This window comes from Synchiropus splendidus, chromosome 5, assembly GCF_027744825.2.
Source record: "Synchiropus splendidus isolate RoL2022-P1 chromosome 5, RoL_Sspl_1.0, whole genome shotgun sequence".
NCBI lineage: Eukaryota > Metazoa > Chordata > Actinopteri > Syngnathiformes > Callionymidae > Synchiropus > Synchiropus splendidus.
In genome coordinates this window covers 24690001-24706812 of record NC_071338.1, presented here as the reverse complement: position 1 = coordinate 24706812, position 16812 = coordinate 24690001, and the positions used below count along the sequence as shown (strand labels likewise).

At 44.8% G+C, this 16812-nt stretch overlaps 1 protein-coding gene across 3 annotated transcripts in view; it reads right to left on the bottom strand.

The window, feature by feature from the left end:
• Positions 1 to 16812, bottom strand: part of LOC128758525 (talin-2) — a 90344-nt gene that overhangs the window by 2570 nt on the left and 70962 nt on the right. For 2 of the 3 annotated variants that reach the window (XM_053864550.1, XM_053864549.1), the window contains 19 exons: positions 16297 to 16458; positions 15693 to 15833; positions 15443 to 15624; positions 14742 to 14874; positions 13325 to 13426; positions 10837 to 11007; positions 10563 to 10709; positions 9729 to 9830; positions 8953 to 9072; positions 8730 to 8876; positions 6599 to 6765; positions 5676 to 5859; positions 5032 to 5157; positions 4362 to 4478; positions 4082 to 4267; positions 3304 to 3411; positions 3129 to 3234; positions 2361 to 2485; positions 40 to 228 (listed from right to left, as the gene is read on the bottom strand). In XM_053864550.1, the coding sequence (XP_053720525.1) occupies positions 40 to 228; positions 2361 to 2485; positions 3129 to 3234; positions 3304 to 3411; positions 4082 to 4267; positions 4362 to 4478; positions 5032 to 5157; positions 5676 to 5859; positions 6599 to 6765; positions 8730 to 8876; positions 8953 to 9072; positions 9729 to 9830; positions 10563 to 10709; positions 10837 to 11007; positions 13325 to 13426; positions 14742 to 14874; positions 15443 to 15624; positions 15693 to 15833; positions 16297 to 16458 (2715 nt within the window). Of the gene's footprint in view, positions 1 to 39; positions 229 to 2360; positions 2835 to 3128; positions 3235 to 3303; positions 3412 to 4081; positions 4268 to 4361; positions 4479 to 5031; positions 5158 to 5675; positions 5860 to 6598; positions 6766 to 8729; positions 8877 to 8952; positions 9073 to 9728; positions 9831 to 10562; positions 10710 to 10836; positions 11008 to 13324; positions 13427 to 14741; positions 14875 to 15442; positions 15625 to 15692; positions 15834 to 16296; positions 16459 to 16812 lie in introns of those variants that run through there. The other variant, XM_053864551.1, reaches the window with a different exon arrangement.

Genomic DNA, 16812 nt, shown 5'->3' with positions numbered 1-16812 from the left:
GAGTCGATCGGCGACAGACCGCCACTCGTCTGAACTTACCGCTGAGATGAGGCCTTGTGACCACTGGCCGTCGTCCACGGCATTGGCAGGGATGGAGCCCACTTTGCCCTGCGCCACCAGCTCTCTCTGGGCCGCCGACGCTGACTTGACCAACGCGCTGGTGGCGGCTGCGATGGACTTGGCGGCTTCTAGAATCTGTTCCTCGAAGTTCAGGGTCTCATCCGCGAGCTGAGGAGGGCGGGAGAGACACACGATCAGGTGGGCATCTGCTTTCTGCACTTCAACCGAGAAGCAGGGAGACACACTTCTCAAGGTGACACCAAACAGGTGTGAGCCAGCTGGACACATGCATGTGTGGCAACAGCAAGAAAACCCTCGTAATACAGTGGCTTACTGTCATGTTTAATTCCACTGTATAACTTCAATTTCACCCATGGTTGTGTGAGAAAGATATTCACCACTGAAAAAAAACCTTCCAATATTTACATTGAGAAACTTAAGAAATAAATTAAATATTATAGAACCAAATAACAAATATGAGCATGTCATGGCGTAATAACACTATTTTAGTGGCAGTCCTTCTGACCGCCGCTCACAACAGTCACAGCTGGTAAATTTACCAGCCCTCCTCTGCTCTGAAGAAAAAAAAAACAAGAGTTCCATGTTTCAATATGAAACTTGTCTAAAAGGTTTAAATGAGAATCTTGGCTGCTTTGATTTGAAAAGGACACACCGACAGCTGCAGGACAACATCTACAGTCGTGTCCCGTGTAGATGGAAGAAAGACAGCACAGTCTGTAGACAGAGCGGGACACTGTAGGAATATGTTTGATACATAGTTGGGATTGATAAACAACCTAATATATCAAACATATCAGACAGAGCCCTGCAGAGAAGGCTTCCGGAGGTTAAGGGGGTGGAGGGGTGGCGGGTGGAGGGGTCTACTGGGAGCAGAGTATACTGGGTTTCTGGAGTATACTGGAACACGACCGGAGGAGGAGGAGAGGAGGGCAGGGGAGGAATGATGGGAGGGAGGGATGGACGTGCGGGGAGCTACGGCCTGATGGGATGTGACAGGAAGTGACTGTAATCTGATTGATAACAAGATGGAGGGGCGACACAAGAGACGGAACATGGAAACAAACCATTGAGATTTACAGCCACACGAGGACGTCACGGAGCAACACACTTGCTAATGTTGCGATAACAAATGACACAGTAGACTCATTCACTTTGAAGCAGCGTTTCGGAATTATTTCAAACATCAGTAAATGTAAGTTATTAAATTGCTCTTCATGTCTTTTACTGTCACTGTTGTTTTTGTAGCGCCTTAGAGTAGCAAATACATCTAAATGAATTTGAACGGTTTTATCAGTCTTTCACGCAGCAAAGCCATTTCTGTGGTCTACACTGACCTCTGGTGGCCAGACCGCGAACAGCATTTCTGTCTGAGCTCGGGCTTACTGGAAGGTGCACGGTCAGAAAAATGCAAATTTAGTCGGGAAATGAATGGTGTGTGTGGCGCGTCCAGGGTGTATTCCTGCCTCTCGCCCACCGACAGCTGGGATAGCACACCCCGCAAGCCTGACCAGGACTCGGCGCTGGTTAACTGTGACAATGTATGCATGTACTTATATATCAAAGTGGGAAAAAATACAAATGATTCTTAAATAAGTATTCAATAATAATCAATCATACATTTTAAGAAAAATGTGAAGTAGGAAAAGAAATAAAGACTAAATGACTGACAAAAGAAAATACTACGCAGTGACATGCTAATTTTCATTAGTACAACCATTTTTCTCTCGTGGCAAACTGCTAGGTTTTTTTTTTCTCCCATTTCAAAAGTGAATCTACACTACACAGTCGCTCCACATCTTTGCTATTGCAAAAATAAATACACCTTTTGGTGTATCTACAGTAATGTAGGTGAAAGGCAGACTTTCTACAAACATATACCAGTGTCATTTCTTTAGGTCCAAAATTATGCAGAGCTCAATTCTTTAAAATTAAGTGATATTTCTCTGAAATCATTTTGTGTTATCCAGCCGTTTCCCTGGCTTGTGCTCAAGTTCAAACAACTTTTATCAGCTGAAATATTTGTACTATACTTATTTGTACTAATACTTGTATATTTTGTCTTCCTCTTCACATTCTGTTATGTGCTCACCAATTTTGCCTTTTGACTTGAGAGACTTCATTTGATGTTCGTCCATTGAGCTGTGAGTGTTTTGCAAACCATTCCAACACTATGTTACACTAAATACTGTTGGTGTCTGACAAGAGTGTCACTCTTCCTGTTGCTGTGAGGAACCCTGAAGCACTGGACTGATGGGTCAGCTGGACTCCTGGTCTCTCACCTTGGGTTTGGCCCGTGGCTTGAGCTGCTCCAGCTTCTTGGCCGCCGCCTCGATAGAAGCTGCCGCTCCCAGCAGCTCCGTCTCAGCGATCACCGTGGGGTCCTCGGGGTCCACCCACTCAGAACCTGCAGCGAGGGGAAGGCACTTTCACAAGGTGAGCTGTGGTACATGACGGAACCGGACCATGCCTCACGACAACATGTGGCCACACCAGAAGTACAACACCACAGATCATCACATGCAGAGCTGCAGGAGACACAAGCAGCCAATCACGAGATGGAGTGACGACCTCATCAAAAAAAAAAAAAAAAAAAGGGGTGGTAAATGATGAAGAGAAGCGTGATGATGGAAGCGAGTGTGTGTGTGTGCGCTGCAGAAGCCTGACAGCCGCTGGACTCGTAAATGAAAGAAGATGTTAGCGGCAGTGTAGAGCAGCTGAGGTCAGTCAGAGGAACCGAGCTGACTTACCTGCATCTGTGGCAAGAGAAGGAGGACACCAGGGTTACTAGAGGTTACTTTAATGCAGCGAAGCTGTTCTCAACCTGCTCTCTCGTTTTTAAGACACTGAACTGTGCAACCAACATCAACAGAGTCACACCACCTATAGGGGGCGCTATGGCCAGCACCTAGTAAAAGCCACAAGAGCTCATGGGGACTTTACGTGTTGCTAGCTTTCTGGACACTGCAGAGTGACATGGCTTGGATATAATGGACAAGTCGAAAAACAACATGTTTGATCATGTGTGTGTGTGTGTGTGTGTGCGTCACCTTTCATGGCCTCAGCAGTCTGGATCAGTTCGGTGACAGCTCCTGCTACTCGTTTAGAACAAACTGCCAGCATCTGCTTCTGCTCCGCATTGGGCTTCTGCAGAACCTGAGATCACATTCGACCTGTTTAAGAGCATCGATCCACACCCTCCACCAGCCTGGGATCAGGACCCACCATGAGAACCTGCTCCAGCAGATCGATGTATCCAGTGGTGCACTCGGAGCCGTACGCCAGCGCTCGGTTCTTCACCTCCTCGTTGACCTCTGGATGATACGCCGCTTGCTGGAAGAAAGAGCAGGTTCAGACAATACTGGCGCATTATTGAACATCTGAAGGCTTATTATTATGTTTTAACTTGAATTGTACACAAACATCTCGATGCGTTTTACGCGCCAACACCACTGGTCATCATTCCCAGCAGTAGGGGGCCCTCTGGCGGACACGGACGTCACTACAACAACATGTCTTGCTCTGGTCAAGTCAGAAGAACACCATTATCTTCTTTATTTTTGAAGTTTCAGAAAAGATGTTTTGAGCGTGATGAGGATGTGTTCAGTTTGACATTAAAAAAAACCTAAATTGAACCGTCGTCATGACAACCAAGACTAGACCAAACAAGACTAGAAGAATTCATCACTCCATTAAGGTGTGTTTTAAGTGAATGCACTGAATGACTGCATCATTTTTGAAACCTGACGGATCCCTAGGTGAAACTAGTCATTGACTAGTGACAGGATGCTTCTACAGATAGACATGAAACTGTCTCACTCAGGAAGGAAGAGCAGTCTGTCGTCACCATGGTTACAGAGACATAAGGGTGTACATGTGTAAAGTAGAAGAACGACTTTTGCAGGAGATATACCGACCTCACTGGAGCGTTTTAACGCCGTGCGCCACAGCACAAAAACTCTCAACAAACTTTCCATTACGACGTGTCTCTCCTCACACGAACCTTGCAGGTGATCAGCATGTCAGAAATGGCCTTGCGGCTCAGGTTGGCCGTGTGGATGATGTCTTCTTGGCGAGCAGAGTTGCCGGCAGCCACCGCCTTAGCTGTTGCCATGGTGATGCCCTTGGTCATGCGGATGAACTCTTCAGGGGTGGTGGTCTTGTCAGGGGTGTCCCTGGACTGGAACAGCTGCAGTACAGAAAAGGTGAGCCTCGATCATCCGGAGGACGAAATGAGGCTCAACACCAACATATGATCTTTGCAAATGTTACATTCAACTCACCACCAGCTCTTGTTTGATGCACTCGATGGTGGCCTCTAGAGCTCTGGTGCCTCGTGTGGCCTCGTCCTCCACAGCCTTCACTGTCTTCAGCAATGATGTCACGTTTGTCACCATCACCTGAGAGCAACATTAAAAAAAACATTCACACAATGAGAGACAATTTCATAAAACCCATCCCCACAACAGACCATCGTGGAGGTTGTTAACAGGCACCACTATCTTTTAACTGCAGGAAGCGGCTGTAGAGAGTGAGATTAGTGTGAAGAGGAAAATAATTAAACGCATGATCTGGCGGAGATTCCACAGCGAAAACATGTAGTTCCACAATTGTCCAGTAAGCGGCGCATAATACTCAGTAGCAAACCCACTTCGTTTTTGCCCTATTCCACTTGCAAGTACTGTTCATATACATTGGTTCTTAACTATTAAATAAGTTAACTCTAAACTCTACAGAGCCATAGAAGTGACATCCATGTGTTTATTTCTTTGGATGTGACATGCGTGACTTTATGTCACTTCCAAGGCTTCATAAAACTCAAACACACAAACACTAAAATGAAATGAGAAACAATGTCCAGAAGGCCAGTTTCGGCCTCATCAGAGAGAGATAACAGTCAATCCCACGATGCTTTGCTCCTCTGGGGTCCAGTAAACGCACCGCAGCGCTCACCTTGGCGGCGCTCTTCAGCTGGTACATGGACGGATCCTCCGCCGCCTTGCCAGCAGCACACTTGGTGGCACTGATGAGCTCGGCCAGCGCCTTGGCCACGTCTTTGACGGCGTTTATGAGAACCACCTGGAGAACAGAGCCACACACTTCTGTAGTCCACTTCACGGTTTTAGATTCCTCAGACCTGCCTTTGGAAGTGTAACTCAATTGGCAGAACTGCAATATCTAGGTAAAAAATGTATAAATGGAATTATTTAAGAATTCTGAAATAAAACACAAAAAATAATTTATTTGTATAATACAGATTTAATTACTATTTTTTTGCACATTGTCCAAAGAATTTGTCTTTTTTTTATTAATCCAACAAAGTAAAAGTATATGTGGTATTTTTACCATATTCATATACTTATGGATTCAACATTCATGTGATAGTTCGGCAAAATTAAAAGTTTGAACGAGTTAAACTAGTAAAAAGTTCAGCAGGAATATGTCACTAATCTATTCACTTTATCAATAATGAATTGATACGATTTAGCAACAATTAATGCCAAAAAAAAACAACAATTCAGGCTGCAGAAAACAAAAGTATTTCAGTATCTTTGCAAAAGTCATCCAGCCGAGACAGCTCCCTCCACTGGACTCACCTGAGTCTCCGGGTCATCGGAGCCGATGCTAGCTGCTCCCAGTTTGACCACATCAGTAAGCTGAGTGATGGTTTTGGCTGAAGACTGAGCGGCCTGGGCCAGACGCTCCTGACCGGAAGCGGCGCCCGACACCAACATCTTGGTGTCCTCCACCAGAGCTTTTGCAGTCTTCAGAATGTTTTCCCTGAGAGAATTCAGAACATCGTGAGACGGTAGTTAATTCGCTTCAACACATTTGTGCTTTATTTACTATCATTTCTTTAATAATCTAGGCTCCACTCTCATTTTCAATACTGATATTAAACATCTTCAGACTCATGTGGCTCAAGTGCTGTGATATAAATGAGCTGAGAGATAAAGCAAAGCAGCACTTTCATTTCTCCTCAGTCTTATTCATCACACAGCTGCTGCTTCTTGAGAGGAAGGATGAGAGTCACGGTCTGACCTTAGAAGTGCAGCTTCATTCACTTCATCAACAAAGGCTACATGTAGAAGAAGTGTGCAGCTTACACTGTGGCTCATCGCTAAAGAACCAACCTAAAGAACCTTTAACTGATGTCTCTTAACTGTTCACAGGTGTGAGCCTACGTGTCAGGTGACCGGTCCAGCAAGGAAATAAGTGGTGCTAGAGAATGAATTTATCATCAGAGGCACTCCAAAATAAAAGCTTGTCCAATGACGCCATCATCTCCAGCTATTTCCTGTGTGAACATTCAGAACTAAATTTTTCAAGTGGTGAGAAAACCCAGACTTGGAAGCAACTCTCCATCATCCATCTTTCAAACCCTCGGGGTAATTTGTAGTTCCAAGCTCCAGACACTTCCTCCCGTAATTCACCGTCCCTGGTCAAGCTGTCAAGTCCGAGGAGGAGGACGGCCGAGGGGCGGAAATATGAGCTGCTTTCACTGTCCTCGGCTGGTCACCTGTGGTCAGCGAAGGACTCCTCGTGCTCGGTGTTCAGCGTTCCCGCAGAGGCGAACATGATGGTGGTGTCGAGATCGGCGATGATTCCGGAGACGGCGCTAGCGGCAGTGATGCAGGCCTGTGTGCCTTTGTTACCAGCCTGGAGGGCCGAGAGCACCAGGGACACCTGAGAACACACAGCAGGGGATCATCGTGGGGACGAGACCATGATGAGTGATATCTAAATAACACAGCCATGCACACACAAGTTAACACCAAAGCAGACAAAAGTCACCTCTAGACCACATCATAATGTTCTTGTTTTCCTATTTAAAATGAAAATTTTATCGCTCAGCCATGTAGAAATGTGTGGAGCAGGAGGTGGGAGTATAATAGTTGACTCAGGCTTTATTAGTCATATCTCTTTCCCTGGAGAGGTTTTCACTCCATATTGGACAGTCAACCATCCAAGACATTGAAGGCAGTGGGACCTCCACCTGCATTTCAAAAGCTAATATCATGGTTTGGCTGGTGATGGGTAGATGAGCTTTCATGAAACAGTGTCCTGATTTTCAGCGGCCACCAGGTGGCACTGCTTTAAAATTTTGGACTTGAACAACTAATTCAATGAAACCTCACATCGCTTCTAAGCCAAGAGCGCCATCTAGCAGCCTCTGAAAATTAGGACACTGATTCATCAACCCTGCAATACTGTTTCATGACACCTCATCTACTTCAGTGGGCTATTATTTTGGTATAATGATATACCAAAATCCACGAAAAGACAGAAGGGAAGGAAAGAGAGTGTTAAATTTAACTCAGATTTTGAGGCCAAATATTATTCAAAAGGAGAAAATAGGTGCAGAACGTGATAGCATACTATCTTCAAATGAGTTTTTGCTTACCTATTTATGTGCATTTTTTTAAATAATTGTCTATATGAATATGTAATGGTGTTTTTAAAGGCACTTTATTCAAATATACTTAGTTAATTTATCCCGAGGGAAATACTCTTTTATTATATATCCATTATTATATATCCATCCATTATAATTTTACATTACAAAAAGACGACCACTGGCTGTATGGAACACAGACAAAGAAATGGGTTGAGGTTGACAAAGAGCTAAAAAAAAAGACCTGAGTTTCACCTGAACAGCCATGGGGTTAAAGAATGGAGAGACCCAAAATTCTTTTCATGATGGCAACTGGATTATTAATCTTAGATGCAATTGAAAAGGTCAAGCATTTGCAGACCTTCCAAGAGGATTGGACCCCTCACTCCAAACCTCTGCAGTGACCCCACATCTCTTCTTGCCACAATCAAAACCACCTGACAGTTAGGAATTAAAAGCAGTCCATTTGCACACCAGTCTGGACAACACCATCAGAATATTACTTCTTTGTCAAAACGGTGTCAGACTGGAGAATCCTTTAGAGAATAGAATAAATATTGCAGATCCAGAAGACCAGAGCCACAGCCAGCGGGGAATTTCAGAAACCTTTGACAGCAGAAAAAGCTTGTCAGCAGCGCGGCGGTGCGGCATCAGTCTCACAGTAAAATACTGAACTTGTCAGTCTGGATTTGATTTTCTGTCGGACGGATCAGTGACACGGAAAATGGAGGTTTTTAAACTTGAACAGGGGTTTTGACACTTGAGTTATTACACCACAAATGACTGCACTGTATCGTTTCTGTGGTACCAACATGTGAGCATCGACAGAAGAAGAAATGAAACCAAGGCCAACAGAGATAAAAAGAATAAACACTTGAGCAAAGAGAAAGTTTACACAAGTTGAAAACAAGTTCATTGGGAATTCCCCAATCTGGGACCAATAAAGGCCATCCATTTTAATCTAGTAATCTAGAAAAACTATTGATCCTGAGTCTATAGCTTCTTAGCTTGACATTGCTATGTAAAAAGCATCAAAAGTGGGAATTTTGTGAACTGCTGACTCAAAGAATGCACTGCATTGCAGAAATAACGGGAAACAACTTCGGAAATTTGACTTATCAGATGAAAAATGAGAAACATTTTGGGATATGGATGTTGTGGATGTCTGTTTTTCACTTGAAATGGTTCTTAGAGATTGCTTTGGCTCTAATGCGACACAAATATCCCAAGTGGGCAGCAAAAATCTCAGCACTACCTTCTCTGTGACGGTTCTCGCACAGTCGATCAGCTCTCGCTTGGTGTAGCTGTCTGATGGAGTTATCTGCAACGAGCCGGCCTTCTGGACCAGGTAGATACAGCCGTGACCCAGGTCCTGGACGCGGGTCTTGATCTGGAAACCGACCTGAACAAAATGCAAAAATTCGAAACTGAAGGGACAGGAAATGGAGACGGGAAATGCACTTGTGGGTCGTGCTCACCTCCTCCGGCTCAGCCGTGTGAGCGGCCAGTCGTCCCTGAACAGCCAGCTGACCGTAGTCTACTGTCACCTGGGAGGCCAGAGCCCCGAGCTCGTCTGGACACGTCACTGATTTGGTCATCTGAAGGAAACAATGCAGCGATGTGTCAAATACATGCTTGTTTAGTTGCTATGTTATAGATAAAACTAACTCCACGTTTAAAAAATGTAAAGGATGGATGGATGGATGGAGTGAGGGATGGGATGGGCAGATGCAAGGATGGAAGAAAGGAAGAAGGAGAGAAGCATGGATGGGTGGATGGATGGATGGATGGCTGGCTGGCTGGCTGGCTGGCTGGCTGGAAGAAGTGATGGGCAGATGCAAGAATGGAAGAAAGGAAGGATTGAAGGAAGGAAGAAAGGAGGGAAGGACAGATGGATGGATAGATGGAAGGAGGAATGGGGAAAAGCAAGGAAGGAAAGAAAGATGGATAGTTTTTGCCTCGAAAAAATATGTCCCTTCATCATCATCAAGAACCACTGATGGACCATGAAGGGACATGCGGATGAACCAATGAGGTTCTCCTCTTCATCTCTTCATCCACTACTGCCTCTCCTCTCCACATCTCTGACCCATGTGGCCTCTCTAACCTTGTCTCTGAACTGTCCCGACTCACTCCTGCTCTTAACAAACTCACTGACTCTCTCCTCCTGTCTTTTTGTCAGAGCTAGAAAACACACAGGGGCAGGAAAATCCCACTCTTAACATCTACAGTGCTAACTGGACGCTTTTCTCACCATCTCCTGAGCGGTGACAGCGATGGCCTTGGAGTACTTCACCATGCTGGTCTGGTAGTCCACGAAGGAGCCCTCCGGTTCGAGCGGCGTCCCTTCATCCAGCTGAGGAAGGAAACACCACAATTGCATTAACAAGACAGCAGTCATAATCACCAGGGCGGATGACTGGACGACAAGGCAAACACTAATTAAAAACGTTGCAATTACAAGTTTAAAATAGCTCCGGCGTGAGAGACGGCCAGCTGGCGAGGAAATCATTAGCCGTCATGTTCAACACGTCGACTGCCGCGACGACACCATGTGGTTAAAAGCGCGCTGTCGCAGCCATGGCAGAAATTCTCGAGAACACGACGTTCGTTTCATCTGCCGAGCAAATTAACACCCTGGAAACTGCGCTATTGACAAAGTGACTTCAAGTTCGGTGGAGACACTGCGAAGTCGCGGCTGCTCCGTCTGCAATTAATCACCAACTTCCTGAAGCTCCGGCATTAATCACCGGTGACAGACAAAAACGGAGTTTCCTGCGGTGACATGGCACCCGATGCACTTTTTCACCTTCCAAGAGTTTTTCTCAAGTTAATGAGCGCACAAAAACAGAGGCCGCCTCATCCATTCCGGACAGACTTTTCTGTCTTCTCTCCTGAAGTGAGCCTCCTTCCTGATGGGCACACCAGGAACACATCCTGACAAGGTCTCCCACCACCTCCACCGGATCTACTTCACTCTGCTTAGGATGATGGAGCTCCTCATTCACACAACCCACTCAAATGACCCAAAAACACGATGTGAGAGCGATTCTAGAATGACACCACCTTCTCTTGGTCCAGGTCTCACCTTGGCCATGGCTTCGGCGATGGAGTCCACCATGCCCGACACCAGGCCCACTTCACTGGCAGCCTCATTGAGAGTTACCATGATGTCATCCACCGCCTCCTTCATCAGCTGGGATGCCTCCGCGATAGCATCATGAGTGTGACACGCCTGTGAGGTGCAGAGAAGTCGACACACGTGTAAAAGACTCTGGCTCCTGGTAGCTTGTTGCGTAAGGCCCACAGGAGAGTCCAGATCATGTTCTCCGGGACGGACCAGTCAAGTAAAATGATCCCACCTTAGGGTTGCCTCCACCCTCTTTGGCAGCATAGAGCATCTGGAGCGCCGACTCGGCCAAGGTCTTGGTCTGATCCAGGAAGGTCATCTGCTGCTGGTGGTCCCTCAACTTAGAGGCCACGCCCACTGAAGCCTTAATGAGCGGCTCAAAGTAACCAGCCAACTGAGTCACCTGTGGTCAGGGAGAGCCTTCATTAGTTGTGTGATAACTAATAGCAAATGCACTGTTACAGGAGCAAAGTGATTGTATCCAATTGGACCATTTTTAGCTCAAATGTTGGAGACGGCAGGAGATTAAGAAAAGGAACCAATGAGATTCATGATGAAGGAGGACATGAACGTTTGACTAGAGAACAAAGAAGGAAGGTGAAGGAGGATAAGCCTATTTTGCTAATGTGAAATGAGAAGAAGCAATAGAAAATAAGCTGCTCCCCACATGCACTGAAGTGACCTTCAAACAAATGCCACATGGCTCTGAGATCTACTACAATAACCATGGCTGCTCATTTCCTGTATCTAAGGCAATTGCTGAACAAACATTTAATTGTCATAATGTTAAGGCTCATCATAGTGGATGAACAACATGATGTATATGTTGGCATGTAGACGCAGATATATAAGAGCAGTCCACCATAAAACACGCCGTTGTTGCAGCATCACTTCTGCATCAGAGAGTCATAAATTTCTACATTATACAGGAAACTTGGAAGTTGTGAATTGATTTAAGTGGCTTGCCATCAAGGGTTGCATTTCTTCTGTCAGCCGGAGAACAAAAGTATGTTTTTACGTGATAAAAATACTGACTTAATTGAACTCAAACACTCAAGCACTGAAACATAAAATTACAAGTCACTTCATTTTGTTCATTTTTTTTCTCTCAGGAGGAGAACAGAAAGGTGATGATCTGATGTTGAAATCTGCACGTGGTCAGGGGGGTTAACCAGACCAAGGAAACTTTCATCATATGTTTAGTTTCAAACCTTAGGAGGTTCTGAACATGGAAAAGGTCTTGCCGCACTGTGTCACATAAATTTAAATTCTCATTTGTTTTCATCAAGTAAAACAATGCACAATGTTTTCTGGGAAAGCCAATCAATACCAAGCAATTACACTGCGCCATATCCATCACTTTCAAACGGAGCGCAGCTCATGCTGATCGATCAGCTCTTGTTCTCTTTTGAAAATGCCACGTTACTGGACACAGACGCGTTCTCCACAGAGGAAAAACATGATCTGGCTTTTGACAGACGGCTGATTGGACGAACGAAGGACGAGTCATGAGATGTAGATGAAGTGCAGACCAGGAAAACATTTGTCCTTGGCTCACAAACAGCCAAAGAGGAAGTAGAAGATCATTAATTATCTTAAAATTAATGTGAAAAAAAGTAAACAATTATTTATTTTAACTGCAGAATACATATCTCTCTTAGAGTAAACGCTCACCACATAAAATCATAGTACAGAGTATTTCCCTCCCAAATAGATGTTTTAAGATTTATTTAGCTTCATGAAACTACAATTACTAAGATTAGATTTATTATATCTAATATTCTCTAATCAGAATTGAATCAGTTGTTATTTGTCTCCAACATTTTCAGTGCCGGAAGGTTTGTTTATAAAAAGATACGTCCCAATGACTCCCCTAATAGTTTTCACAGAGATGAATGTCATTCCTGGTCATGTGACAAGCTCCAGTTAAAACAGGCAGAAGCCGGACATTTTGGCATCATAAAATACTGCATTAAATAAACTCTTTCAACTGCCCTTGTTGATTGTGGGTTACTTATTTATTTGTTACATATTAGTTACTTCTATTGTTTTTGTTATTATTATTCACTTGTATTTTATTTATTGATTAAATTATTATGTTTTGTTCATTATTGCACGTTATTCCGATTTCCTGCATCTTCTTCTTTTCTCAGTAACGTGTGTTAAGGGAATTCCGTGCACTACTGCCCCCTACTGTGTGTTTAATGCACTCGCAATATTTAGCACGAAATATATTGATAAAATACTTGGGAGACAGTGATACCGGGGGAAAAGAACAATCACAGTTGGGAGAGGCTTGGCAGAGATATGTGTGGTAAAAGCGCACTCCGAGTTTAAACATATTTTGGCTTATTTTGGTGACTAATTTTTCAATGTCAAAGTATTTTGAAAAACTATTTGTTAACCACTTGAATTTAACATGTAATCATATCTTGTTTTTCTTGGATTTAAAATATGGAATAACCAAAATTACACTCCACTTGTCACAAACATAACTTTTTATGCAATAAAAAAAAAAACCTGAATATTTATATTATTTGTTTTTCATCTCACACCACTTCCGGTATCTATTTTAGGAAAAGGAATCATCAATGACAGCACTCAGTGGTCAGATTATCACTCTAGCTAAAGGAGCACTCACAAACTCATGCATTTCCTTGACATGCTACGAGACACCTTGAAAAATTAGGGAGCTGCCACCGACTCTTTGTCCTACAAACCTTGTGTCCCAGTTGGGAAGCCTCGCCTCTGGCTGCGATGGAAACGGGGTCAATTAGGTGTCCAATTTCCTGCACGGTGGAAGTCAGCTGCTCCTGCAGAGCCTGCAGAAGGGAAATAAAAAGAAATTAGCTCCCGCGCTGCTTTTTAATTGGAGACAGAGGGACGTTGGGACCGGGCATCTGGAGGCAGCAGACACAATTGAGCCAGAGAACGCTGAGGTTGTTTATAAGCAGCTCTAACTACTAATACTGCAGCATGAAAAAGTGCCTAAAAGTCGTTCCTGAAAAGACAGTTGAAGAATGCAATCATCATTTTTTTAAATGTATGCTGATGCTTTGTGGACGTCTTTGATATTTGTTGTGCATCTTTAATGTCTTTGTTGTCATTGGCTGCTGCGACACATTGAATTTCCTCACAGGGGGAATCTAATGTCCACGTGTAACACGTCTAATGGATGTTGGCCCCTGGTCACACGGAGAAAAGTGGATTTCTGATGGGCCCCGATGTTAACAACGAAGTGCAATTTCCTGCTTCTTTAAAACATTCGCTGATCGCTTCATATCACCAGAAAACCAATCATGGCGGAGGGAGCAGTCTCAACAAAGAGACGTGAAGTTCCCCCTGCTCTAGTTCATCTGGGAGAATACAGCTAATCCAACCTCACTCCAGAGTCCACTCACCAGGGAAGGGGAGGAGCCTCACAGAATGACCAAACTTCTCTAGTAACCTTTTAAGAAGAGTCAAGATGCCCTGGATGGGAACTCATCGGCTGTTTGGGGTCAGGAGTTCGTAACCATAGGTGGCGCTAGGAATGCAGATTCATTCAATACGGAGGTTATCTCCCACAGAAAAGTGTTCCTAACCACAGACACGAGTATTGACGTCCATGAGCATAGAATCCATTTGAAAGTTACTGTCACAAGGAAACAGGAAGCCAAACGTCAGAATCTGAACTCAAATAAAAAAATATTGATTTCAAGCTCTTCTGTTGACTGACATTTCCAGTGACAGTAACTTCATGTACACCATACGCATCATCAAGACAGATCATATGGAGATTGAAGAGCCTCACTGAGAGTGTGGGCTGAATGGAGTCGTTCATCTGTGTGGGGGTCCAAAGTGAAATAAAACGATTGAAATAAATGGAAAACAAAGAGCAGTGCTGAGCTCAGCAAAATAAAAAGCCAGGGCAGCCCTGATAATAAGGAGTGTTTACATTCACACATTGATATGTGGCGGTCTCAGGTGCCTCAATCAGAGGCCAAAAAGAGAGAAGTTCCTTTGGACCATCTTAAAGAAGCCCAGAGGATCTACAGTAGCTAATCGCATTCTAAATAAGATATTCCTTCACTTTCACAGCTAGAGCAAGAGAGGACAGACATGAGCAGGACACGTGCTCCAATGATCTTCTCCTACCTCCAGAGAGATGTCGTCCCTGCTGGGCAGACTCTGGCTGACTGCTGCCAGAGACGCCTGCTCAATGTCACGGATGCATTTGTTGATGTTATCGATGGACGAGTCGCACTCTCTCTGGCCCGGGGCTTTGTCCCTGCGAGGGAGACGGGAAGGAGAGAATGTAATAAAAAGGGTGATAAACAATATCAGGGCTGAGGAAGAGGATGAGACAGAAAGGAGAGGAAAGAAGAACGGCTGAGTTCAGGACAGGAAGGGAGCGGAAACGATCAGGTTGCTAAAACGCAGACGCTGTTCCTGCAGCATCTGCTCTGCTGAATGTCTTGCAGGTTGAATCTGCTAAATTTGGGCCCTGGAGGGTCTCATCACTGCAGTGGGGATCAAACTGTGCAGTCAAATCTGCTTTGAAGTCTGCAAGTGGGCCCGGACCACGGGGCAGAACAAATTACCACGATATCCTCTTCCTCACACGCAGGCGCAGGAATACCCCATTTGCATATAACACCACTGGTGAGTGAGTGAACTTGAATTTCTCCTGTGTTTATTACTGTGAGTGTTTACGAGTTAAGAGAATAGCTGCCATTGCTCTCAAGTGAAGTGGAAACCAGTGCAAATTGAGAGCGAGAGCTTTTATTTGTGTGTCTAGTGTAGTGTGAGTCAGTTAGGATGCAGCAGACCGGTGGACCTGCATGAGGACGGCTCACCTGATGGCAGTGATTAAGCTCTTAATAGAGTCCGAGACGGTGCGGGAGTGTCCGGCAAGCACCGACCAGGTGGGCGGATCCTTGGGGTTGATGACCAGCGAGCGTGCCGTCTGCAGCAGGCAGGTGGAGCTGTCGAGCATGGAGCGGGCCGACTGCAGAATGGGCTCCTGGGCGGCGGAACCCTGCGGAAAAACACACCGTTTAGACTCGCGCACCTTAGAAATGCTGATTGTGTTTGGTAACAGCGGACCTCGTTGCTGATCTGAGCCGGAATGCTGGCAAACTGCGGGTTGGAGGCAAACGTGTTGAGGTTTTCCACGGCTTTAATCAACGGTGCTGTGGCGACACGACAGCGGTTCCTGTTCTCTTCAGAGAAATCTCCATCCAGAGCCTGTGGCGACAAAAAGCACAAAAAACAAGTTTATTTTATGATAAAAAAGGTTGGTTTTCAGTGCATCACACCCAAACCAGTTTGGTGACCAAATGGCAGTCCAGATCTGACCCTCCACTACCCACAGCTATGTCGTCTTGCACTGCCTCAAAATATTCCTCTCTCTGGTGAAACCTTAACAAAGGTGGCATATTTTGGAAGTTCAGGAACGAGAAGTAGCTTGATGAAATCACACAAGAGAAAGCCAAAGCAAGAGTCTTGTCTACACATGTCTCGGGTAGTGGTGGACTCTATCACTTGCAGAATCTCCTACGTTCAGATCCCCCACTTGAAGATATCCAAATTCCCCCCTGTGCAAAATTACGTCTTGTGCCAAGAGAATCTGGGATACCCCGGTCAGTGAGGAGCTGAGGAGAGACAGCCAGGTTGTCTTGCACCTCAGTCAGCAGGTCCGAAGTCTCACCTTGATGGTTTTGACCAGATTGGCGGTGCTGTTGGCCACCTCTTTGGCCGACTGAACGAAGTGTCTTTTGGCAACCGGGTCTGCAGTTTTGGAGGAAGCCAGGCGACAGGCATTGCAGAGCGCCGAGGTGTGTTTCGCAACAATGGTAGCTGCGGAGAGAACCTGATGGAGAGACAGCTTTGAAAACCAGCAACTAATCCAGGAAAAAAAACTGAACAGGAAACTGTCAGAGGAAATGACCAGTCATGGCAAACATGACTACAACTACATCAGTAGTTCTTTAATAGGGGTTAGTGTGATTAAAAGAAAAAAAAAACACTGATGTACACAAAGTACATGATTATTTTCATTTTCTAGATGTCCTTTAAAAATACATTCATATGTTAAACTTTCATGTTCAGTTCATGTTTGTTCATGTCTGTCACCACAAGCTTAACAGTAAACTCTACAAGTAAAATTGTATTTATAGTTTGGATTGGTGATCAAACAATACACGTTCATAACATTTAAAAATAA